The sequence below is a fragment of the Schistocerca gregaria genome, chromosome 8 (genome assembly GCF_023897955.1).
Source record: "Schistocerca gregaria isolate iqSchGreg1 chromosome 8, iqSchGreg1.2, whole genome shotgun sequence".
NCBI lineage: Eukaryota > Metazoa > Arthropoda > Insecta > Orthoptera > Acrididae > Schistocerca > Schistocerca gregaria.
Genome location: NC_064927.1, coordinates 312798462 through 312825251, shown reverse-complemented (window position 1 = coordinate 312825251; position 26790 = coordinate 312798462). Strand labels below are relative to the sequence as shown.

The 26790-nt window shown below is 37.7% G+C and overlaps 1 protein-coding gene across 1 annotated transcript in view; it reads right to left on the bottom strand.

Moving 5' to 3' along the window:
• Positions 1–26790, bottom strand: part of LOC126284471 (sodium channel protein Nach-like) — a 146999-nt gene that overhangs the window by 3111 nt on the left and 117098 nt on the right. Inside the window, exon 10 of the mRNA XM_049983424.1 lies at positions 3289–3401. Within this exon, the coding sequence (XP_049839381.1) occupies positions 3289–3401 (113 nt within the window). The remainder of the gene's footprint in view (positions 1–3288; positions 3402–26790) is intronic.

Sequence of the window (26790 nt, the reverse complement as noted above, 5' to 3'; positions counted from 1 at the left end):
TTAATTGGGATAATGTACTTAGAGATCCAGGTATATTGACAGGTCAGCTTCACCATGAGTCCATATGGTAAAGATGTCTTCAATGTATCTAACCAAACCAGGGGCTGAATGCTTATGGATCCCAGGAAAACTCTCTCCAAGCTACCTATGAACAGACTGGCATAGGAAGGAGCCATCCTGGTTCCCATGGCTGTACCACTGACATGTTTATACATCTGCTCCTCAAATGTGAAGTAGTTGTTGGTAAGTATAAAGTTGAGTAAGACGAGCAGGAAATGTGTCATAGGTTAGGAATCATGTGGGCACTGACTGAGGAAATGTTCAGCAGTAGACAGACCTTGTTCATGGGGGATTTTGGTATAGAGGGAGGTGTCATCAATCATGACTAACAGGGTGTGTGGTGGGAGTGAGATGGGCACAGATTTCAGACAATCTACGAAATGGTTGGTGTCTTTAATATAAAAGGCAAGTCTTTCTACTATGGACTGCATGTGTTGATCAACTAAGGTAGATATTCATTCGCTGGGTCCTTTGAAGTCAGCAACTATGGGACAGCCAGGTCGATCGGGTCATTGGATTTCAGGAAGAAGGTACAAGATGGGGTTGCATGGTTTGGGTGGGGTAAGAAGTTCTATGGACTGAGGTGTTAGTCACTGTGAGGGGCCTGATGTTTAAGGTCAGTTTGAATCACAAGGATGGGATCGTGGTGGCAGATTCTGAATGTAGAGGTGACAGACAGCTATCACAGACCTTCACTTACGTACTCCCATTGATCAAGTACTGCAGTGGTGGGTCTCTTATCCACTGGTAGCTTAATGGCGGCGTCATCAGCTTTTTGAGAAAGAAGAGCCTGGAGTTATGTAGAGGACAGAGTAGGGTCATGTTATAGGGATCTGAGGACGGGTTGTGAAGCAGTTCTGGTTGTAAGGAGTTCTTGGACGGCTTGTAAGGGGTAATTTAGAAGTAGTAGTGGTGGATCAAGTTGAGATTGTTGTCCGAACTGTTCAAGTCTGGGTTCAATGTCAGGTTTGTTGTTGGAATGGTTTTGGGATTGGAGTGCACAGTGATATTTTCAGTTGACATTATGTGTGAAGGAAATATAATCTTCACCAAAGCAGCATGATTAAATGCAGGTTTACTGCTAAAAATGAGACCATTGGATAATACAGATAACTCAGGAGGAGAGAGTGGCTTTATATAAGAGGTTGAGAACACTGTACTGTTGCAAATAGGTCTTGTGATGATGAGTTATTACTAGTTCTGTGAGGCAATGGTGAAGGCTGGAGGATGTTAAGGAGGTTGCCAAGCTTAGTCTGTGGTAGAGGAGATGGGGTTGATGGTGTGGCTGTTTAGGGTGAAGATCCAGTAGTCAAGATTTCAAACTTCGTTACCATCACTATTGTTGAAATCCACATTATGCCCTTAATTAATATGATAAATCATACAGCTTCTCCTGCAATAAATGCAAAGTAAACATCTCATCTCAGAATAATTTTTTCCTTCCATATTATCAAGAATCCCTCTGTACACAGCACATTTATTTAAAATTGATCTGCAATGTTCAGCATGTATGTCTCAGTGACATATTTACATCTTTTGTCTTGTGTATATTATCTAAGTACGATCTCCCCCTCCAATAAGTCATTGCCTCACCTCAATATAAGTCTCTTTCCAGATGATACATTTCATTTGTCTGGTTCCAGGTGCCCTAGATGAGGATTTTTAGCAAAAGTGTGATGAATATATCAAAACAATGGAAAATCCAGGATGGAATGTAACAATACAAGAGAAGAAGTGTTGCTACTCACCATATAGTGGAAATACTGAGTTGTGATAGGCACAATAAAAAGATCCACACAATTAAAGCTTTTGGCCATTAAGGCCTTTGTCAGCAGTAGACAGACAGACACACACACACACACACACACACACACACACACACACACACACACACATGAACACAACTTGCACACACATCTGCAGTCTCAGGGAGCTGAGATCACTCAGCTCTCTGAGACTGCAGATGTGTGTGGAAGTTGTTTTTATGTAATTATGTAATGAATATATGATATTTGTACATCTGTCTGCACACGCTCATTGCTGATCCTCTATTTTCAAGCAGCAGCTCTTCTTTTCAGTAGGCTTGTAATCAGATGAATTTTATGTTACTCATGTATAATAAAAATTCAAAGAAGACAAATAATTCTCCTATACTTTATTATGTTTAAGGAGTGCAACTGGTCCTCATTTTCTGCCACATATGATATTTCATAAGGGCACCTGCCAGACATATTGAGGTGAGCATTCAAAGGCTGACACTGGCTGCCTGTGTTGCACAATTTGTTAATCTGCTATATGTGTTTTGCATATGTACCATTTTTGTAACTGCAACACAAATCACACTACCAACATGCAGCATGCTCGATGGCAGAAATGCAAACTTCAAGAGTATTCAGTATACTGGGAAAATTTCTGTTCTTCTATACTTGCAGGTTCCCAGTTACAGATCCTAGATCCATCCCTCATATTACTCAGAAATGCATTCAATGCATTGTCATCTGTATCATCAATTATAATCTGTAAGCAGTAGACTAAAAAAGTACATTGGTGTATTGTTAGTAGGATGAATAAACAGTCTTTTCTCATAAATGGATGACATTGCATGCCATGTGGATTTCTAAGTTAGTTTACTGTGCCCATTGCAGGTTCTTGATCATTATAAGTTCCATCACAATTGTTACATTACATATATCTTCAAATTCTGCAGTGTCTCAAAACATATTTGAAAGTTCCATTCCCATACTATCATCACTATGCTAGGCTTCTGCATTCTTGAGATTCCAGCCATTCTCCTCTGAGTTGTTGTCTTTGAACTCATAATCACTATTTTCTAATAGATTCAAAAACTGATTTCCCCCCATCTACTCTACTTCATGGCAGAAGGCCAGTCTGCCATTTGGTTAGCTACCATTTCAAACTATGCATACCACAGACAACTAAAGGCAAGAAAACGGAATAGTAAGTAGGGAAATATTTCCAGACACTTCATCTGGTGCTTGTACCAATATGTCTGAACAGATGCTAAACCAGACTAAATAAGTTCCATGTGGATGCACCCACTTATATGTGTAATCTGTGCTGGCTTAAACGTGAGCTAAACTGCACTCATGCCCCATTCAGAATCCTATAAACAGCAGCTGCAGTAAACATGGTAAGTGATTATTCCACTATTTTAATGGTCATATAAGATTAACATTTATAATAAATTGACTAATCCATAGCACTCACCAACCAAATCCAGTTTGGTCCTTACAACATTTCGTTTGAACCTTTCCACAGGCAGAGAGTGCATTTTAAGTGAAATTTCTGACACAAAGCTCTCATAATTAGTGCTCCCTCCACTGAAAAGGAGATAAACACATCATAGAAAGCTTATAGAGAAGTGGTAGTCAACCTTATTCCTTCCACCCACTAGTTGGTGTTTGAGCTTTCATGCTGGGTGATAGGCAGTTGGGAGTTAAAGATATTTTCATAAGGTTTTCATAAAATTTTGACATAAACTGTTCTGTAAGTAATTATTATCATTTTCTTTAACTTTCTGCTTTATAAATTTGAGAAGATAATGTTATTTTCTTACTTTGTACATCAAAATTACTGTAGAAATTGTGGAAGTTAAAAAAATCTTACTATGTGAACAGAGATACAAAAGAAGGTGGTAGGTAAAAAAGATTGACTACCCCTATTTTAGAGGAACAAGTAGCATTGTTTAAGGTAGTGAGATATACACTGTATTAATGTATTCAGTCTGTAAGCTTGATGTGACCTACCTGACAAATATCTTTTGTATATACAGGTCCTCATCCACAGTGATTTTCTTGAGGGAAATCATTTTCCTGCATAGACTGTTCTGTTTTGAAATAATCACTTCATTTAGTGATTAGCTAATTTTGTCCCTTTGGGCACTATCAAGCTAAATCAAAGCAAAAAAAAAAAAAAGTTTGATGCATATAGCACAGTAAAGTCCATACATATGTATGGAGGAAGCTACATGTGATGGTGTCCCTAATAATGTTTTTGGACAAGCATAGTAGTTCATCTATCCCAGATATGAAATACATACTCATTTTTTATCCTTTTTACAACAGTATTTCATGTCTGAGATAGCTGTTCCTGTAACTACTATGGTTGTATGAAGCCCTTATTACGGACATCATAATAGGTCTCCTTCTACATGTCAACTATTTGATGCTAGATGCATTGCAGTTTTTGACAGCAATGATGTAGCTCGATAGTGCCAAAGGGCCCAAAATTACCTAATTGTTGAATTATGAGAAAAATGTTATTTGAAAACAAAACAACCAATATAGGAAAATTTCTTCTGTCAATAAATACATGACAAAACAGTACAGAGTGACACAGTTCACAGTGATAACGTTAACAAGAGAGTTGATATTGGAACTGCAGTATAATAGCTAAATCAATGGAGCTAAGGGTGTTTTATAAATTGCAAAATAGTGAAGTCTACAGAACTACAGCCTAGAGTCAGAGCAGATAATGTGAGTTATTTATTTATTTATTTATTTATGTCTGTGGGCCATTCTGTATAATGGTATTGGGCACATCATGTTTACATGGAGTTTGAAATATGTATCTACATGCATATGTCAGTAAAAGGACTGATTTCATCAAAATAAGCCTCCAAAATAAAAATACAAAGGACACTGACACACATACATAATTAGCTTTCTGGAAGTTTTATGTATTTGCACAGTTACAAATGGTACATTACATAAATTTTTTGCTATATGGACAAATTTTAATCAAGTGAGATTTTAGTATCTTTTTGAAAACAGACATAATTTCTATCATATTTATATAGTTCGTCAAATTGCTGTATAGAAGGCATCCAGCTTTTACAGGCTCTTTGTCAGTTAATTTGAGCCAATTTCCTTCAACATGATAATCATTATTATTTCTTGTGTTATAGCTATGGCTGTTTAACAATGCAATTGGTTACTTTTTACATAAATAATTGTTTCATATGTGTGTGGTGATACTACTGTTAGTATATTTAGTTCCGTGAGCTTATCTCTGCATGAATCTCTAGGGCATAATTTTGCTATGCGTCTTACAGCCTTCATTTGTAGTTTTAGTACACTTTCTATATACACATTTGCAAAATCTCCCCATACCAGGATACCATGTGAAATTTTTCAGCAAACTGGCCCATAGTACATTGTTAGTAGTGTTTGTGCACTTATAGTGCTTGACATTTTTCTCATTAGAGATATGCTTGAACTCACTGTACGACAAATATTATTTATTTGCCTCTCCCATATCTAGTATCTATCCCCTGTCATACCCAGAAATTTATAAGTTTCAGTTTCTTTTAGATTCAAAAATCCAAACTTGACAGTAATATTGCTGAAGTCACCAGTAGATGTTTTCAGAAGGTAGGAGATGATATACTGGCAGAAGTAAAGCTGTGAGGATGGGGCATGAGTTGTGCTTGGGTAGCTCAGTTGGTAGAGCACTTGCCCACGAAAGGCAAAGGTCCCGAGTTCGAGTCTCAGTCCAGCACACAGTTTTAATCTGCCAGGAAGTTTCAGTAGATGTTTTGTTTGCGTCTATTTGCAAATATGTGGTTTTATCTACATTTATAAAAAGATTATTTGCTCCAAAATAATTATTTCCATAGTCCATGTTTGGAGAAGATTGCTTTTTTAAGTTATCTATGGAAACATTCCCCCCATGAACCATGGACCTTGCCATTGGTGGGGAGGCTTGCATGCCTCAGCAATACAGATGGCCGTACCACAGGAGCAACCACAACGGAGGGGTATCTGTTGAGAGGCCAGACAAACATGTGGTTCCTGAAGTGGGGCAGCAGCCTTTTCAGTGGTTGCAGGAGCAACTGTCTGGATGATTGACTGATCTGGCCTTGTAACACTAACCAAAACTACCTTGTTGTGCTGGTACTGCAAATGCCTGAAAGCAAGGGGAAATTACAGCCGTAATTTCTCCCGAGGGCATACAGCTTTACTTTCTGGTTAAATGATGATGGTGTCCTCTTGGGTAAAATATTCCAGAGGTAAAATAGTCCCCTATTCAGATGTCCGGGCGGGGACTACTCAAGAGGACGTCGTTATCAGGAGAAAGAAAACTGGCATTCTACGGATCAGAGTGAGGAATGTCAAATCACTTAATCGGGCAAGTAGGTTAGAAAATTTAGAAAGGGAAATGGATAGGTTACAGTTAGATATAGTGGGAATTAGCTAAGTTTGGTGGCAGGAGGAACAAGACTTTTTGTCAAGTGAATACAGGGTTATAAATAGAAAATCAAATAGGGGTAATGCAGGAGTAGGTTTAATAATGAATAAAAAACTAGGAGTTTGGGTAAGCTAGCACAAACAGCATAGTGAATGCATTATTGTGGCCAAGGTAGATATGAAGCCCACACCTACTACAGTAGTACAACTTTATATGCCAACTAGCTCTGCAAATGATGAATAAATTGATGAAATGTATGATGATATAAAAGAAATTATTCAGGTAGTAAAGGGAGACGAAAATTTAATAGTCATGGGTGACTGGAATTCGAGAGTAGGAAAAGGGAGAGAAGAAAACATAGTAGATGAATATGGATTGGGGGTAAGAAATGAAAGATGAAGCCATCTGATAGAATTTTGCACAGAGCATAACTTAATAGTAGCTAACACTTGGTTCAAAAATCATAAAAGAAGGTTGTATACATGGAAGAAACCTGCAGACACTAGATGTTTTCAGATAGATTATATAATGGTAAGACAGAGATTTAGGAACCAGGTTTTAAATTGTAAGATATTGCCAGGGGCAGATGTGGACTCTGACCACAATCTATTGGTTATGAACTGTAGATTAAAATTGAAGAAACTGCAAAAAGGTGGGAATTTAAGGAGATGGGACCTGGATAAATTGAAAGAACCAGACGATGTAGAGAGTTTCAGGGAGAGCATTAGGGAGTGATTGTAAGAATGGGGGAAAGAAATACAGTAGAAGAAGAATGGGTAGCTCTGAGGGATGAAGAAGTGAAGGTAGCAGAGAATCAAGTAGGTAAAAAGACGAGGGCTAGTAGAAATCCTTGGGTAACAGAAGAAATATTGAATGTAACTTATGAAAGTAGAAAATATAAAAATGCAGTAAACGAAGCAGGCAAAAAGGAATACAAACGTCTCAAAAATGAGATCGACAGGAAGTGCAAAATGGCTAAGCAGGGATGGCTAGAGGACAGATGTAAGGATGTAGAGGCTTATCTCACTAGGGGTAAGACAGATACTGCCTACAGGAAAATTAAAGAGACCTTTGGAGAAAAGAGAACCACTTGTATGAATATCAAGAACTCAGATGGGAACCCAGTTCTAAGCAAAGAAGAGAAAGCAGAAATGTGGAAGGAATACATAGAGGATCTATACAAGGGAGATGTACTTGAGGACAATATTATGGAAATGGAAGAGGATGTAGATGAAGATGAAATGGGAGATACTATACTGCGTGAAGAGTTTGACAGAGCACTGAAAGACCTGAGCCAAAACAAGGCCGCGGGAGTAAACAACATTCCTTTAGAACTACTGACAGCCTTGGGAGAGCCAGTCCTGACAAAACTCTACCATCTGGTGAGCAAGATGTATGAGACAGGTGAAACATCCTCAGACTTCAAGAAGAATATAATAATTCCAATCTCAAAGAAAGCAGGTGTTGACAGATGTGAAAATTACCAAACTATCAGTTTAATAAGTCGCAGCTGGAAAATACTAACACAAATTCTTTACAGACAAATGGAAAAACTGGTAGAAGCTGACCTCAGAGAAGATCAGTTTGGATTCCATAGAAATATTGAAACACATGAGGCAATACTGACCTTATGATTTATCTTAGAAGAAAGATTAAAGAAAGGCAAACCTACATTTCTAGCATTTGTACTCTTAGAGAAAGCTTTTGACAATGTTGACTGGAATACTCTCTTTCAAATTCTAGAGGTGGCAGGGGTAAAATACAGGGAGCGAAAGGCTATGTACAATTTGTACAGAAACCAGATGGCAGTTATAAGAGTCGAGGGACATGAAAGGGAAGCAGTGGTTGGAAAGGGAGTGAGACAGGTTTGTAGCCTCTCCCCGATGTTATTCAATCTGTATATTGAGAAAGCAGGAAAGGAAACAAGAGAAAAATTAGGAAAAGGTATTACCATGGAGAAGAAATAAAAACTTTGAGGTTCGCCGATGACATTGTAATTCTGTCAGAGACAGCAAAGGACTTGAAGAGCAGTTGAATGGAATGGACAGTGTCTTGAAAGGAGGATATAAGATGAACATCAACAAAAGCAAAACAAGGATAATGGAATGTAGTTGAACTAAGTCAGGTGATGCTGAGGGAATTAGATTAGGAAATGAGTCACTTAAAGTAGTAAAGGAGGTTTGCTATTTGGGGAGCAAAATAACTGATGATGGTCGAAGTAGAGAAGACATAAAATGTAGACTGGCATTGGCAAGGAAAGCGTTTCTGAAGAAGAGAAATTTATTAACATCGAGTATAGATTTAAGTGTCAGGAAGTCGTTTCTGAAAGTCTTTGTATGGAGTGAAACATGAACAATAAATAGTTTGGACAAGAAGAGAATAGGAGCTTTCAAACTGTGGTGCTACTGAAGAATGCTGAAGATTAGATAGGTAGATCACATAGCTAATGAGGATGTATTGAATAGAATTGGGGAGAAGAGGAGTTTGTGGCACAACTTGACAGAAAAAGGGACTGGTTGGTAGGCCATGTTCTGAGGTATCAAGGGATCACAAATTTAGCATTGGAGGGCAGTGTGGAGGTTAAAAATCGTAGAGGGAGACCAAGAGATGAATACACTAAGCAGATTCAAAAGTATGTAGGTTGCAGTACGTAATGGGAGATGAAGAATTTGGCACAGGATAGGGTAGCATGGAGAGCTGCATCAAACCAGTCACAGGACTGAAGACCACAACAACAACATGGAAACATTGCTTAAAACAAATGAAATGTCATCTGCATGTGTGACAGCATTTCCCCCTACTATTTTGAGCATATCATTTAGTTATAAAACAAAAAGTAGTGGGCCAACACTGATCCTTGAATCGCTCTGTATTTAATATATCTAGGATTAACATTTTATTTCTACACATTGTTATCTATTTTCCATTGATGATTATAATTGGCTGCTTTCCCTTCTATACCATAATACTTAAGCTTTTTTAATAATACGTTTTGCCACACACAATCGAAAAGCTTTTGAAAAGCCGTGAAATATGCCATAAACTTTCTATTGTTGGTCTAATGTCTTAGTTACACTTGCTATAAATTCAGCTAATGCTGTATTGGTGGATCTACCTCCCTAAACTCATACTGGACATCATTGAAGGTATTGCATTTTTCTATAAAATTTACTGTTCTGTCTTTAATTACACATTCTATTATTTTATAAAAGACAGGTGTAATAGTTACTGGTCAGTAATTTCCTGGATCTTCCTTGTTGCCTCCTTTGGAAATAGGGCTCACTTTACCCTCTCTTAAACATATCATGAATATTCCTTTTCCAATGGTTGAGTTTATGAGAAAAGTCAGAGGCCTCACCAACCACTGCAGGCAGCAGCTAATTAGTCTAGTACATATATATATATATATATATATCAGCTAGTCCCTCAGTAATGGTTCAAATGGCTCTGAGCACTATGGGACTTAACATCTGAGGTCATCAGTCCCCTAGAACTACTTAAACCTAACTAACCTAAGGACATCACACACATCCATGCCTGAGGCAGGATTCGAACTTGCAACCATAGTGGTTTTGTTTTTCCAGGGTGAAGTGCCTAGAACTGCTTGGCCACAGCAGTCCCTCAGTATATCTTGTTAATAACTGATGTATTATTTTTATTAATTCAGGTTCATTTGTTGGAAGAAGGAACAAACTTTTTGTCTTGTGAGGAGTACTTTTCATGTATTTTGTATCAGGAGAGTTTTGCTCCATTAATTTGTCCATTACTTCAATGTAGTGTTGATTTAAAATATAGTGAGTGCTGTGATGAATACATGGATTAGCAACCACAAAGCAGTTGCTGCTAGGCTGAATACTGTAACACCTACAACCATCAAAAAGAAATACAAAGTATATCTATTTAAAAAAAAGCTGATAAAAATGCTCTTAATGCTTTTTTAAGAGACAGTCTTCACTCCTTTTGATCTGATCATGTAAGTGCAGAAAAGTTGTGGAATGTTTTCAAAGAGATAGTATCAACAGCAATTGAGAGATAACTTAATAAGTGATGGTACTGATCCCCCATGGTACACAAAACGGGTCAGATCATTCTTCCAGAAGCAATGAAAAAAGCATGCCAAATTTAAAAGAACGCAAAATCCCCAAGATTGGCAAAGTTTTACAGAAGTTCAAAATATTGTGCGGACTTCAGTGTGAGATGCTTTCAGTAATTTCCACAATCAAATTCTGTCTCAAAATCTGGCAGAAAACCCAAAGAGATTCTGGTCATACATAAAGCACACCAGTGGCAAGACGCAGTCAATACCTTCACTGCACGATAACAATGGTGAAGTCACTGATGACAGTGCCACTAGAGCAGAGCTATTAAACACAGTTTTCTGAAACTCCTTCACCAAAGAATACAGAGTAAATATTCCTGAAATCCAATCAAGAACAACTGTCAAGATGAAAAACATAGAATTAGATATTCTCGGTGTAACAAAACAGCTTAAATCACTTAATAAAGGCAAGGCCTCCAGTCCAGATTGTATACCAGACAGGTTCCTGTCAGTGTATGCTGATAAAATAGCTCCACATTTAGCAATTATATACAACCACTCTCTCACAGAAAGATCCATACCTGTTGTTGTTGTGGTCTTCAGTCCTGAGACTGGTTTGATGCAGCTCTCCAGGCTACTCTATCCTGTGCAAGCTGCTTCATTTCCCAGTATGTACTGCAGCCTACATCCTTCTGAATCTGCTTAGTGTATCCATACCTAAAGACTAGAAAATTGCTCAAGTCACACCAATTCCGCAAAAGGGAAGTAGGAATAATGCGCTGAATTACAGGCCTATATCACTAATGTTGATTTGCAGTAGGGTTTTAGAACATACTGTATTCAAACATTATGAAGTACCTTGAAGAAAACGATTTATTGACATATAGTCAGCATGGATTCAGAAAATATCGTTCTTGTGAAACACAACTAGCTCTTTATACTCATGAAGTAATAGCCCTTTATACTCATGAAGTAATAAGTGCTATCAACAGGAGATATCAAATTGATTCCATATTTTTAGATTTCCAGAAGGCTTTCAACACCTTTCCTCACAAATGTCTTCTAATCAAACTGCATGTCTATGGAGTATCGCCTCAGTTGTGCGACTGGATTTGTGATTTCCTGTCAGAAAGGTCACAGTTCATAGTAATAGACAGAAAGTCATTGAGTAAAATGGAAGTAATATCCAGCATTCCCCAAGGAAGTGTTATAGACCCTCTATTGTTTCTGATCTATATTAACGACATAGGAGACAATCAGAGTAGCCATCTTAGATTGTTTGCAGATGATGCTGTCATTTACTATCTTGTAAAGTCATCAGATGATCAAAATTACTTGCAAAATGATTTAGATAAGATATCTGTGCGGTGCAAAAAGTGGTAATTGACCCTGAATAAAGAAAAGTGTGAAGTTATTCACATGATTACTAAAATAAATCAGCTAAATTTTGATTATGCGATAAGTCACACAAATCTGAGGGCTATAATTTCAACTAAAATCTTAGGGATTACAATTACAAATAACCTAAATTGGAATGATCACTTAGATAATATTGTGGGTAGGGTAAACCAAAGACTGTGATTCATTGGCAGAACACTTAGAAGGTGTAACAGGTCTACCAAAGAGACTGCTTACACTACACTTGTCCACCCTATTCTTGAGTATTGCTGTGCGGTGTGGGATCCGCATCAGGTGTGACTGACAGATAACATCGAAAAAGTACAAAGAAGGGCAGCTTGTTTTGTATTATCGCGAAATAGGGGTGATAGTGTCACAGACATAATACGTGAATTGGAGTGGCAATCATAAAACAAAGGTGGTTTTCATTGTGGTGGGATCTTCTCATGAAATTTCAATCACCAGTTTTCTCCTCTGATTGCAAAAACATTCTGTTGGCACCCACCTACATAGGGAGAAATGATCATCACGAAAAAATAAGAGAAATTAGGGCTCACACAGAAAAATTTAAGTGCTTATTTTTCCTGCGTGCCGTTCGAGAGTGGTACAGTAGAGAGACAACTTGAAGGTGACAGGCACATTATTATGAATAGCAGAGTAATCACGTAGATGTAGATTTATACTAATGTCTAAATTTTTTTACTTCACCTTTTTTCTCAGCTGCTGATACATCGAAACTACATCTCTGAACACTATTCCAATGGTCATTTATCCAATTGTGAAGAACTAAAGTTTACAATGTAATTTTGTTTTCTTTCATTGTCTTTGGATGACAGTTATTCAGAATCACCTGTTTTGTTTCCTAAACATTATACATAACATTGGAAAAATGGTTAATTGTTCTCATATGTGAGGCAGAGACTTATATAAATCACACACAGTGTCACTGAGTAGGTTAACATAGGTAGAGAGATTTATTTATGTAAAGAAATAATGCTCTTATCATGTTGATGACCTGGCATGTTGTGGTTACTTTTCCTGAGAATTTGTTATTTTTGTCACGGAGGGGAATAACCTCTGTAGTCAATACAGCAGGTTCAATTTACTTTCTACTGTTTGTTGGATCCATGTTATTACAAAGTCTTTCCCTAGTCTGTTGAAGTTTAGACCACCGGTTGCATCGAATTCTCTACCTGCACAGCTTACGTTAATGAATGTTACATTTTCAAACATTGTGCATGTATTTAGGATCTCTTTGTTTCCATCGCATACCTCTTTATTTACACATAACCAGTCTGGTAAGTTGTGACAATGTGGGGCAGAGAAGACAATCATATTTGAGCTTCTCAGCTTTTAGGGTCTTCTTTTGAGTACGAGTAGTATGTTTTTAGCTTCATTTCTTTCTAAATTGTTTGTTCCTGCTAAGAACATGAAAAGGTCTTTGTTTGTTGAAAGTGTTGCCAGGTCAGGATTCATACAAGTCACCACCTGGAATTTAACACCTGGTTTCTCTACACTGGTCATATTGTGCCTGGTTCTAGATTTCAGCTCAGTTGCTAAATTCCGCCATTGCCTTTCTACAAAAGGGTTTATTTTATCAGTTCTTGGTGGCTGGTAGTTTCTTGAAGAAAGTTCTTCCAAGCAATGTTCACTCTGCTGTGAGTTGATGCCTGCTTTACAATCTTTTGAAGAATGATAATTTCTAACATTCGCCAATTTTCATGTCTTCGTCCATTATTAGTATTTTGCTCAACTTCTCTGTTATTGACCACAATTGATGTTCTCACACTACTACAGTTGTCTTGACACTTTTGGTCTCCTATTTCTTTCTTCAGTAAACATATCTCACTTTTCAGAATGTCTGTAAATGGATAGATAAAGAATCTACTCACCGAGTAGTGAAGTTAGACAAGGTGTCAGAACCAGTGGCGCCTTCTTCAGGCATAAGAGTTGAAGGGGGAGGAAGGGGGGTGAAGGAAAAGGACTGGAGAGGGCTAGAAAAAGGGGTAGATTTTGGAAAAGTCACCCTGGTTGCTGAAGGCTGTATCAGATGAGATTTCAAAACCTGAGAGCTTAAAGATGGAATCCACCACAGAGGTTGCTGCTAAAACATCGTGTATGACTTAATGAGAGTGAAAAGCTGAGTGCATTGTACCTAACAGAGGAGGGAGGGGGACAGCGAAGAAAGACAGGCAAGAAAATGATAGACGTAGAAAACTAAAATGGAGTGGTTACTGTGAAGAAATGATGAGACAGAAGAAATTAACATAAATTAAGACCAGGAGGATGGTGAGAACCAAGGGCATGTTGTAATGCTAGTTCTCACCTGTGGAGCTCAGAAACTGGTGTCTGAGGGAAGAATCCACATGGCACATGTGGTAAAACAGACAGTGAGGTCACAACTGTCATGTCATATAACATGCTCTGCAACAGGATATTGTGAGTTGCCAATATACACCCACTGCCCATGCCCATTCGTCCTAACTGTCAAAAATTGATGGTTTTCATTGTTATTTTCCGAATGTCTGTATTGCTTAACAACACATTTATAATTTCATCTTTTGAAGGCACTCCTGATGCTAAATATACATTTCCTTTTTCTAAGCAGGTGGAACATCACCAATGTAAATTGCACAACATGTACATTGGCGCACTTTTCATGCAACAAAAAGATGCATTTAACACAGTGAATTCTGTTGACTACTCATTTTTGACATTTCTTACATGATGCACTATTTAATTTATTCTTTTTGTGAAGTGATGTGAATTAATACTCTGCACCTGGTGTGATCTTGAATCTTGGTGCAGCGAGGCAGTGGGTGTGGCCTACTGTTAATGCAAGGCATTGTTTGGCTGTAGCAGCAGACAATGTGTGCATCTTTGCATCCAGAAAATATGACAGATGGAGCCAGGAAGTGTTTGCAGGAGAAAATTTTCCATTACAATAATTTGAAGACTGTGCATAAGAATGACTTGTGCCATTTTGTTCGGCTTTGAGTCTATAGTCTCATTCATGTATTTCCAAGTTTTGAACCAATGAAACACAATGGGGTCACTGTTGGGCCTGTAATTTGGGGAGGAGTGCTTCGCATAAGTGGAGTGTATTTGGATGAAACACAGAAACACAGTGGTGTCGTGTAGCACATGAATATTGTAACGCAGTGTGTTACCTGAGGAATCATATTTTAATGACAAGGTTTTAATGATTCAAGTTGTATACCTGTGTTCCTTGATAACTGATTTGTTTACTTATTATGTCACTGTATATTTTGTATTTTGTCCATCTTGTTGTCTTACCAAAGTTGCTGGTCATGACGGGGTACAAAATGCTGTTGAAGGTTTCATTAAGTGGCTGCTTTGTTGACTAAAAATTATTGAATGGTATATGCATGCCTACTCAAGGCTTTTATACACTACTGGCCGTTAAAATTGCTACACCAAGAAGAAATGCAGATGATAAACGGGTATTCATTGGACAGATATATTATACTAGAACTTACATGTGATTACATTTTCACACAATTTGGGTAAATAGATCCTGAAAAATCAGTACCCAGAACAACCACCTCTGGCCATAATAACGGCCTTGATACACCTGGGCATTCAGTCAAACAGAGCTTGGATGGTGTGTACAGGTACAGCTGCCCATGCAGCTTCAACACAATACCACAGTTCATCAAGAGTAGTGACTGGCGTATTGTGAAGAGCCAGTCACTCGGCCACCATTGACCAGACGTTTTCAATTGGTGAGAGATATGGAGAATGTGCTGGTCAGGGCAGCAGTCGAACATTTTCTGTATCCAGAAAGGCCCGTACAGGACCTGCAACATGCGGTCCTTGCATTATCCTGCTGAAATGTAGGGTTTCACAAAGATCGAATGAAGGGCAGAGCCACGGGTCATAACACATCTGAAATGCAATGTCCACTTTTAAAGTGCCATCAATGCGAATGAGAGGTGACTGAGACGTGTAACCAGTGGCACCCCATAGCATCATGTCAGGTGACATGCCAGTATGGAAATGATGAATACACGCTTCCAATGTGCGTTCACCGTGATGTCACCAAACATGGATGGGCCCATCTTGATGTTGTAAACAGAACCTGGATTAATCCCAAAAAGTGGTGTTTTGTCATTCGTGCACTCAGGTTCGTCATTGAGTACACCATTGCAGGCACTCCTGTCTGTGATGCAGCGTCAAGGGTAACCACAGCCATGGTGTCTTAGCTGATAGTCCATGCTGCTGCAAATGTCATTGAACTGTTCATGCAGATGGTTTTTGTCTTGTAAACGTCCCCATCTGTTGACTCAGGGATCAAGACGTGGCTGCATGATCCATTACAGCCATGCGGATAAGATGCCCGTCATCTCGACTGCTAGTAATACGAGGCCGTTGGGATCCAGCACGGCATTCCATATCACCCTCCTGAACCCACCAATTCCATATTCTGCTAATAGTCATTGGATCTCAACCAACGCGACCAGCAATGTCGCGATACGATAAACCGCAATCGCAAAGGCTACAATCCGACCTTTATCAAAATCGGAAACATGATGGTACGCATTGCTCCTCCTTACATGAGGCATCATAAGAACGTTTCACCAGGCAGCGCCAGTCAACTGCTGTTTGTGTATGAGAAATCTGTTGGAAACTTTCCTCATGTCAGCACGTTGTAGGTGTCGCCACCGGCGCCAACCTTGTGTGAATTCTCTGAAAAGCTAATCATTTGCATATCACAGCATCTTCTTCCTGTCGGTTAAATTTCACGTCTGTTGCACGTCAAATTCGTGGTGTAGCAATTTTAATGGCCCGTAGTGTATTATAGTTGGGTGACATTTTATTTTCCTGAATTTCTATGTTATTAAATAAAAACAAATAATGAAAAATCCAGGATGGAATTAGAACAATATTATGAAAAAGCTAGTTGCTACTCACCATAAAAAAAAGTGGAGATGCTGAGTTGCAGATTGGTACAACAAGAACTGTTAAACGAAGCTTTCAGCTAAACATGCCTTCATCAGAATAGACAACATACGCACATGTACACACACACACACACACACACACACATACACACACACACACACAAACACACACACACTAACTGATGCAAATGCAACTCACACACATACATGACCACAGTCTCTGGTGGTCAAGGCCTCGCCATGATTTGCTGGTTTGTTTTACCTTATGCATAATCTCCAGTAACTGCATAGCTCATAATGTGAATGAAATCAAATTACAGTTGACATAATAGTCTGCAAATGTAGACCCCCAGCAAACTCCAATCCCATAAAAATCGTACACCAGACTTTCAGTGACAGAACACATCCCGGAATTTTTTGTTTTAACAGAATGTAGGCATGATGTTATTTTCAGATGGGATTTCTTGCAAGCATCACATGCAGTCACAGATGGTGGAAGATAAAAGCTCCAGATTGAAGATGCTACTGTAAAAAGCACTTGTAACAAAGAATGCTCTTAGCTATTGTTTGCCATTAAAGACATTATCATCCCAACATTATCATTATCAATGAGATTGGTCCCAGTCATCAGTAGAGATGCTCAGTTGAACTTTTCTCAAATGCAGAGAGCTAATCAGGCTCACAAAGCAAATTTACATTGCAGTGACAGTCACAAACACTATAGGTGGAAATGGAGAACTCTGACTCAGAATCATGAACAGCCACACCTAATGCGTAAAGTGTTTGTATAGGGGCAGCTGAACAAATGCAGGAAGGTCACTTTAGTGTCACTGATGAAAAATCATGCTCTGCTACCACTAGAGAAAACTCAGGGGAGGAAGCTACTATTGAACTGGCAATAGCATCTGGTCTCACTGAGGAACAATGTCAGCAAATGTTTGCCATTCTGCAGCAACTTTTGGACGCTTTAAAATCTGGAGCATAAAAAGTACAGACTACCATTCCCTTGGTAAAACACCATATCAGCACTGGTGATCATCTACAAGTTAGCCAGTACTCATACAGTGTTCGCCAAGTGTATGACAGACGAAACTTCCTGGATGATTAAAACTGTGTGCCTGACCAAGACTCGAACTCACACACCAGGAAGTTTCATATCAGCACACACTCCCCTGCAGAGTGAAAACCTCATTCTGGAAACATCCCCCAGGCTGTGGCTAAGCCACGTCTCCACAATATCCTTTCTTTCAGGAGTGCTAGTTCTGCAAGGTTCGCAGGAGAGCTTCTGTAAAGTTTGGAAGGTAGGAGACGAGATACTGGCAGAAGTAAAGCTGTGAGGACCGGGCGTGAGTTGTGCTTCGGTAGCTCAGACGGTAGAGCACTTGCCTGTGAAAGGCAAAGATCCCTAGTTCGAGTCTCAGTCGGGAACATAGTTTTAATCTGCCAGGAAGTTTCATATCAGTGCACACTCCGCTGCAGAATGAAAATCTCATTCTGTATGACAGATAATCAAGAGGAAGTGGAGAGGATGTTGCAGGACATCATTGAACCTACAGAGTGTAGTTGATCCCCTCCTGCAGTCCTCTTGAAGAAGGACAACACATAGCGGTGTTTCTGCATCAGCAATCAAAGACTGAACAAAATCATGAAAAAAATTTCTGTCCATTGCTGCACACTTGTGACAACCTAGACGGCTTGAAAGGAGCAAAGTGTCTCTCAACTGTGGGAATGCAGATGGGCAACTGGCAGATCAAGGTTGATGAGATGACTCAGAAAAAGAGTGCATTCATAAACCTTGATGGGTTCTATGAGTTCAGAGTTATGCGGTTTGGATTGTGGAACATCCCAGGTACCTTTGGACATATAACAGACAATCTACTTCAGCACCTTAAATGGATAAAGTGTCTTTGCTATCTGGATGACAGTGTCACATTTTGAAGACATTTGAAGAACATCTAAGCTGACTGAGAACTGCACTCAAGAGTGTTCAGGTAGCAGGTCCCCGCATGAAAAAATGCAACTTTACTACCCGAGAAAAAAATTGGGGAGGGTCTAGTAAATGGAAATTGTAATGGAACTGACAAATAGACCTCATTATGTTATATTATATACTAATCAAAGTTGTGTTAAAAAAGCATTTCCGTAATATGATATTAGGATAGGTTATGATCAATAATCAGTATTGAAATTGTATGTTCTTTGCCACTATGACTGTGATATTTGGTGAGCAATATAGTTTTTGACCACGTGAGTTCTGGCCACAGTCGAGTGTAGTCTTATTCAAGTTCTGGCAATAAATATGTGTTTCTTTTAAACAAACTGTAGAATCCTGTGTCATGATTTGGTATGTCCAGTGATGATCAAAAATTCACACCTTTCCTTGTGCCCAGAGCTGCAAAGGAATCATCGCCTGGACAACAAGAAGCCACAGGGACAATGCAGACTCAGCAGCATCAACAAAGGAGACATCATGACCAGCTCTACAGAGTGCTAGACAGACATTAGCCGTACTGTAATGGTGTCATGGAGATAACTTTTGCAGTGTAGTAGGGATGGTTCGAGATAACTGGGGGCTCTGAGCCCGAATTAAGACATTTGTATGTACATGGATTGACGAAATCTATTTTGCAGGAGCATAAGGAAAAAAAATAAAAGATTTTTTGTGTCTGATAACCATGTGGTACAAAGAAGTGCAATACATGGAAGTCAAGGGAGACAAAACGAAATGATGAAGTTGACTGACCACATGAGTGAAGACTCCGACTGAAAAAATAAGTACGTTTGTCTGGTGCTTTTTATTCCTTTTATAATTTTGTTTATGAAATTTTGCAAAAATGACAATTGTAAAAGAGGAAAGTGGTGCTGAATCTGAGCAGGATTGTGAAAATTTTTTACTCTCTGGGAACTTAGGCACGCCTAAAATAAAAACAGAAGAGTCATACAAAGAAGTGGATGAAAGTCTTAATTCATCAGAATGGGAGATGTCACACATACAATCAATTTTACAGATGATGGAACAATCATTAGCTTTAAATCATGCAGTTGCAGCATGGTTACAGGCTAATGAGGAACAGCTACAAAACATGAATCAGATGGTCGCAGACAGTTTTCGGGTCATAAATCAGGAAGTATTGCATCTCAAGGGAACAATGAACAAAATATTTGACAATGTCTTACTTTGTGGGGAGGGGGCGGGGTAATAAACTTTGAAATTACATATCCAAGATAGACAAGAAACTTAGCAGAGCAGAAACAATGATTTTGGTGGTAGAATCTAAAGTGGGAGAAGTAAAATCTAGTCTGAGTAACAAAATTCAATCTGTAAAAAATGAATTGGTCACAGTCAGAGAGAAAAATGCAAAGTGTTTTGTTAATGTTAATGGACAAATAGATACAGTTTGTGTAAATGTAAAAGTTACGGCTGTAGCTCTTGAAAACAGAATAGATTGAAAACTAAGTGTTGTGAATGATCAAGTGGATACAGTCAATAACACTGTAAAACTCCACGAGGTTGAAACTAAGACAAACATTTGTGAACTAAAAAGTGCAATATCAGAGCTAAACCATACGTTTCAAATACTTAGCACTGATGTAGCTAGGAAAAAAAAAATTCTATGGACACATGTATCTAATTATCCAATATTCCAGTTAAAAACTTTTCTAATGAGTGTAGTTTGCATCCCGTTTACTTTATGCAGAGTTGTAGGGGCCACTTTTTGCCTATATGAGTGAAAGTTTGAAAATTAAGTTTGTTAAAAAGTTTTTGGAGGGGGACTATTTGTCATGGGCCAATCAAAATTTTTCTATGGGCAATTCTTATGCAGAATATGAAATAGGGTTCTTAAAACAGTTCTAGTCTGAAACTGAACAAGCCAGGATAAAGAGAGAGTTCCTGAATGGATCAAATTATAGAAAACAGGAATTGGTGTGAACATAGTGACACCAGGAGTCAAAATGCTATGGGAAGTCACGAAGTAAAAAACTAGTATGTGCTCCATTGTCGGTCCACAAGGTAGGGGCGAAAAGCACAGATAATAGATGGACCGATAACAGTGACTATGCTGTACCAAAAGAAACATCTGAAGTAATGTGTAGTTATCTTATGAATGTCTAAACACAGTACCTGTTAATAATGAACACACAGGTTATAATAAAGAGCCAGAGGAAGTAACTGATTTGGTTGAATTTTATGAGTGGGCAGAAACTTGTAGTTTGTCAGAGGAGCAGCAGGTTAGCGATTTACGTTATTTAGGAATTGAAGCACTGATGACGGAACCAGGTAAGCAAATTGTTTAATAAGCAAAGAATTAAATACACTTGGGTGTGAAAGCAACATTTTAAGTTTTCAGGAGAGGGAGATTGAGGATTGTAGTATTTGAGAAAATGAAGATTTAATGGTACATGATGATGGTGACAAATATTTTGTTTGTTTGAAAGAGAAAATGGAAGCATTAGGTGTTGTGGGAGAATCTGATATGCATGTTTTAGATATACCCAAGGATGTTGTAAACAATTTAAATGGTGTTAATGTCAGTGTTACACCCAATACATTCTGTAATCCAACATCTTATGAAGGAACACATGGAGATAATAAAGATTCTCTGAACAATAAAACTGACTGTGCAAGTAGGCTACCATTTCCAATGAACAAAGGTGAATGATTTCTTTATAATATGTGGCTAAAAAGTGATGCAATTAGAAATTATTGTTAAGCAATTGAATGATAAATACCTCAGTGACAAACTGATGAAAATGTTTGGATTAATGAAATTACCAGTGAAAGTGACAGCATTCATGATGTGTATGTTAATGGAATGACAGTAAGTAATAAAGGTGACACTAATACAGGTAATTGTAATTCAGGAAGTCATTGTTTTAGTGAAATTGAAAATGATTTGTTGTATGAATATGTTCAGTCTGAAAAAGGTGATGACATATGTAGTCCATTCATTAGAGTAAAAGTTGGTACCTGGGAAGGCAAGTGCCTTTATAGACACAGGGAGTCAAGTGTCAGAAATATCTGAAATACTCAGCAAAAAAGCTGAAGTGTGAGAAAGACTACATTGAAATGCCAGTCATTGGGGTGAAAATAAATTTAATACTATAAATCTTGTAAAGGAGGAAATATATGTTGAAAAAGACATAACAGAGCTAGACTTAAGTGAAGTAGATTTCAAAACACACATAAACACTAAGATTTCAGAAGCTAGTGGTCTAAACAATGGACAAAAACAAGAACTAGAGTCTTTGTTATGAGAATACAGTGATGTCTTTAGCAACATTCCAAGAAAAGTTAGGGGTTACCAATGTACTTTGCTTGTGAGATGCCATTTTTCATAAAATCGTATGTTGTTCCCATTGCAAAATAAACATGTCACCCACTATTTGAAAAACAACAGTTGTTAACAGTTCCCTCCTTATACATCTATGATATTATCATCTTTCTACACAGCAATTTAGAGTTATTTGAGAAAAACTGTTTCAATCACACATATAACATGAGAAACAAAGACAATTTTATGCTTTCCACTCATTGCTTAAACCTGTATGCGCAGTCTCCTCAGTATATGGCAATGAAAATTCATAACAAGCTAAAAGAAAAGAATGTGCTGAGTATGAACCTAGAGACACTGAAAACAAAGCTATATGATATACTTGTCAAACACTGCTACTACACTTTTGAGGAGTTCATGAAGGATGAACTGAGCGTTTGAGCGGGATAAATTTACATATAGTCTTGTGTGTAAATGTAGCTGTCCTTCACAAAAGGGAGGAAAGAAAAATAAAAGTTTATATTAATGTTAAAATTCTTTGTACCAATTAGGCCTAAGTTGTGTTATCCATTTTTTTGACATGTCTCCTGTACACTAATCATATGATTAGAAATTGTATGTTATGAGACAAATAAAACACTATTTACTATACAGCAGTTGAGAAAGAATTACATAAGATGGAAATATGTGGCATTATTGAAAGGAGTATCAGCGCTTATAATAACCCACTGGTAGTTGTGTTGAAGAGAGATGGGGGAGTGAGAACAGTTCTAGACTCCAGGCCTTTAAACATGTTATACAAGGAAACAGACCAACCTGAAAACATCGATGAGCTGTTGCACAAGTTCAAGGATATAAAATTAATGTCAAGTCTAGACTTAACCTCAGGCTTTCACGAAGTACATCTGGCACCAAACTCTAGAAAATACACCACTTTTGTATACAATGGTCTGTGCTATCAGTATTGTGTAGTCCCTTTTGGCTTGAACTCATTGGTACCAGACTTCATTAGAGCTTTAGATCATGTGCTTGGGCAGGAACTTGTATCCAAATTAGTGATTTACGTAGATGACATTTTAGTACCTGGACAAGATTGGAATAAACATGTTGGATTAGATTAGATTAATACTTGTTCCATAGATCATGAATACAACACTTCGTAATGATGTGGAACGTGTCAGGTTAATAAAAGATGTCTGTACAAGAAATTACATTACACAAAATATTGCATGACACTAATGATTAATTTTTTTTTTTTTTACTTAGTTTATATCTAAAAATTCAGCCAATGAGTAGAAGGGTTTGTCATCTAGAAATTCTTTTAATTTATTTTTAAATGTTAGTTGGCTATCTGTCAGGCTTTTGATGCTGTTTGGTAGGTGCCCAAAGACTTTTGTGGCAGCATAATTTACCCCTTTCTGTGGCAAAGTCAGATTTGGGCCTTTAAGACAGGCAATTGAGAAACTTAGAAGAGGGGGAATGACACTAAAACTATATAAGTGCAAAATTTGCAGTACCTGAGTTAAAATTTTTGGGACATGTGATAACAGAAAAAGGAATTTTGGTGGATCCAGGCAAAATTACCCCTGCAACAGAAAACAACTGAAATGATTTTATGGGCTATGTGGATTCTACAGAAAATTTGTAAGTAAACAAAGCTTAAATGCACCCTGTCTAAGTAACTTATTAAAGAAGGACACTGTTTGGATATTGAGTAAAGATTGTCAAGAGCCTTTCAACAAAATAAAAAAGAAGTGAACAACCAGAACCGGTTACACAGACCAGATTTTAGTTTACCTTTCTGTTTACATAATGACAGTAGTTATTATGGGTTAGGTGCTGAATTATTTCAAGAAAAAGAAGTCAATAGGAAGACAGTTCATTCTACATTTGCATTTGCAAGCAGAATGTTACTGAAGCATGAAAAGAACTATACAGTCACAGAAAAAGAGATATGAGCCACACAGCGGTAATTTTCAAAATTTAGTATCTATTTACTTGGACATAAGGTAATAGTGTACTCTGATCATAAAGCCTTAAACTATTTACAGGAATGTAAGCTCTATCATGATAGGCTTACGAGGTGCACATTGTCTTTACAACAATTCAACTTTGAAATTAAGTATATTAAAGGCTCTGACAACATAGTTGCAGATGCTCTATCAAGGCTACCAGTAGGAGGGCAAACAGAATTTTTTATCAGAATGAAGAAAAACATTTAAAACGAGGTATATTAAAGGGGTCACAGATGAAAAAGTTGTTAGATCATTGTGTGATAAAATCAGGAGGAGCCAGAACTGTGATACAAATTTGACATTAATAAAGAGCTGTTTAGGGAAGAAGAACTACGAAAAATTAGACAAGTACTATAAGGTGTTTAAGGGTACTCTATTTAGGAGAACTGATGAAGAGTCAGACAATTGGACACTATGCTGTCCTGAGGATGAAGCTGAGAGGTTAACTAGGTATACACATCAGAGCTATGGTCATTGTGGCACTCAGAAATGTATGCAGAAATTAAAAGAAAATATATATTTCTACAATATGGCCAAGAGAGTTAGAAAATAATTGTCAACTTGTAATAATTGCCAATGAGTCAAAGTAAGTAACAGAAAATGTCAAGACAAAATGAAAACATTACTCTTGTACAACCTCTACACTTAGTCACTCTTGATTTCTATGGGCCTCTTGCAAGGAGTATGAGTGGCCACTGCTACATTTTTGTGATGGTGGATGTATTTTCTAAACTAATCAAGTTGTACCCTGTCAGAAAAGCCACAGGTAAAGAGATAGTTACAAAAGTTGAAAAAGTCTGTCGTGTAAGGAAACAAAAAGTGATCTTGTCGGACGGGGGTTCACAATTTTTGGAAAGCCTGTGTTGATAAATTGGTAATCAAACATGTTCAAATATCTGTATATAATCCCTCATCAAACCCAGCTGAGAGGCATATGCATGAGATTAGTCATTTATGCCATACATATTGCAGTCATCCTACATGGTATGACCATGTACAACACTTTGAAGATGTCATGAACAGCTTGCAACATACGTCCACAGGATTTTCACCTTATGAAATTATGTTTCATATAAAACTAGCAACATTATCACAGAACCCGTAGAATTTCCATCATGCACAATAACGACTATGCGTGAACGTGAAGCCATAGTCAAAGAAACCATGATAAAACAGGGGGAAATTAGAAAAAGATGACATGATAGCAAGATCAAAGCAACCAGGTTTAAAGTTGGAGATTATGTTTTAGTAAAATCATATGAGAAATCAAAAATGTTAACTTTTGAAACAAAGAAATTCTTTGATATCTACACAGGTCCGTTCAAGATTGTGGAGAATCCACACCCTAATGCATACAGGTTGGTGTATCCTAAATCAAGGAAAGTTCTTGGGCTAAGGAATGTTATTTCATTGAAATTGTATAAATAAAAGAGGTAAGACTACGCTGAGACTGTTAAAAGGTGAGTCAACAAAAGTTTTTCACTGGAAATTATGAAATATTATGTATAAAAATTGACTAATTTTGATACTATTTTGTGTCCTAGAAAATGTTTATTATTTGTTTAAAATGTATTTTCTGTATCAAGTGTTTGCAATGAATTTTCTTTGTGTAATATGCTTATCATGTTAGTTCTTGATTTTTCCATATGTTTATGCTATTTGAATGATATTTGATAATGTGTGTAATTTTAGCTCGTGCAACCTTCTCACAACACACTCAGTGAGACATCATTTAAAATTCAAACCACTAATCAGTGCTAAATCTGTTTTGCAACAATTAACAGTTTTTTTTATTTATTTATTTATTTTTTATTTTGTTTGCATGTTCGTACATATAAAATTATTGGGGGGAAATTGTAATGGAACTGACAAATAGACCCCATTTTGTTATATTCTACACTAATTTAAGTTGTGTTAAAAAGCATTTGCTTAATATGATATTGGGATAGGTTACGATCAGTAATCAATATTGAAATTTTATGTGCTTTGTCACTATGACTGTGATCTTCGGTGAGCAATGGGTTCTTGGCCACTTGAGTTCTGGCCACATTTGAGTGTAGTCGTATTCGAGTTCTGGCAATAAATATTTGTTTCTTCTAAACAAACCATGGAATATTGCATCATGATTTGGTTAGTCCATTGATAATCAAAAACCTACACCTTTTCTTGCGCCCAGAACAGCAAAGGAATCATCGCCTAGACAACAAGAAGCCACAGGGACAATGCAGACACAGCAGCGTCAACAAAGGAGACATCGTGGACAGCTCTACTAAGTACTATAGAGCCATTAGCCACACTGTAATGGTGTCCTTATGGAGATAACTTTTGCAGTGTAGTAGATTTTTCCACTCATTAACACATTTTTAAAGTGAGAAGCTTTCATGGAACGTGCTCATACTACCAATGATTTGTAAAGAACTTTTGTAGCAAGCCATGCCCCTTGTAAGATCTATTACAGGAAGGTTCAAAATTTTCCTGGAAGGAGGTGGAAGGCAGATTTTTCCTCTTCCTTAAGAATCAATGATAACTTAGCCAGTCCTAGAATTTAATGACATGGCAGAACTTCACACTGAAGCTAGAAGGTATGAGATAGTCGCAGTTCTTGTGCAAATTCAGTGATAACTTATGTTTCCAGAATACGCCCCAAGTGCAAGATGAAGTACTCTACAACAGACAAAGAGTGCCTTGCAGTTGGTTGAATCATCAACAGGCCCCAGCCATATTTATTTGGCAAACTATTCACTGTTGTGATGGACCATCAATTTCTATGCTGGCTGACTAACCTGTAGAAATGAATGGGTCAACTACCGAGATGGACACTGAGGCTTCAAGAGTAAGATGTCACTGTAGTACACTAAAGCAGACACATG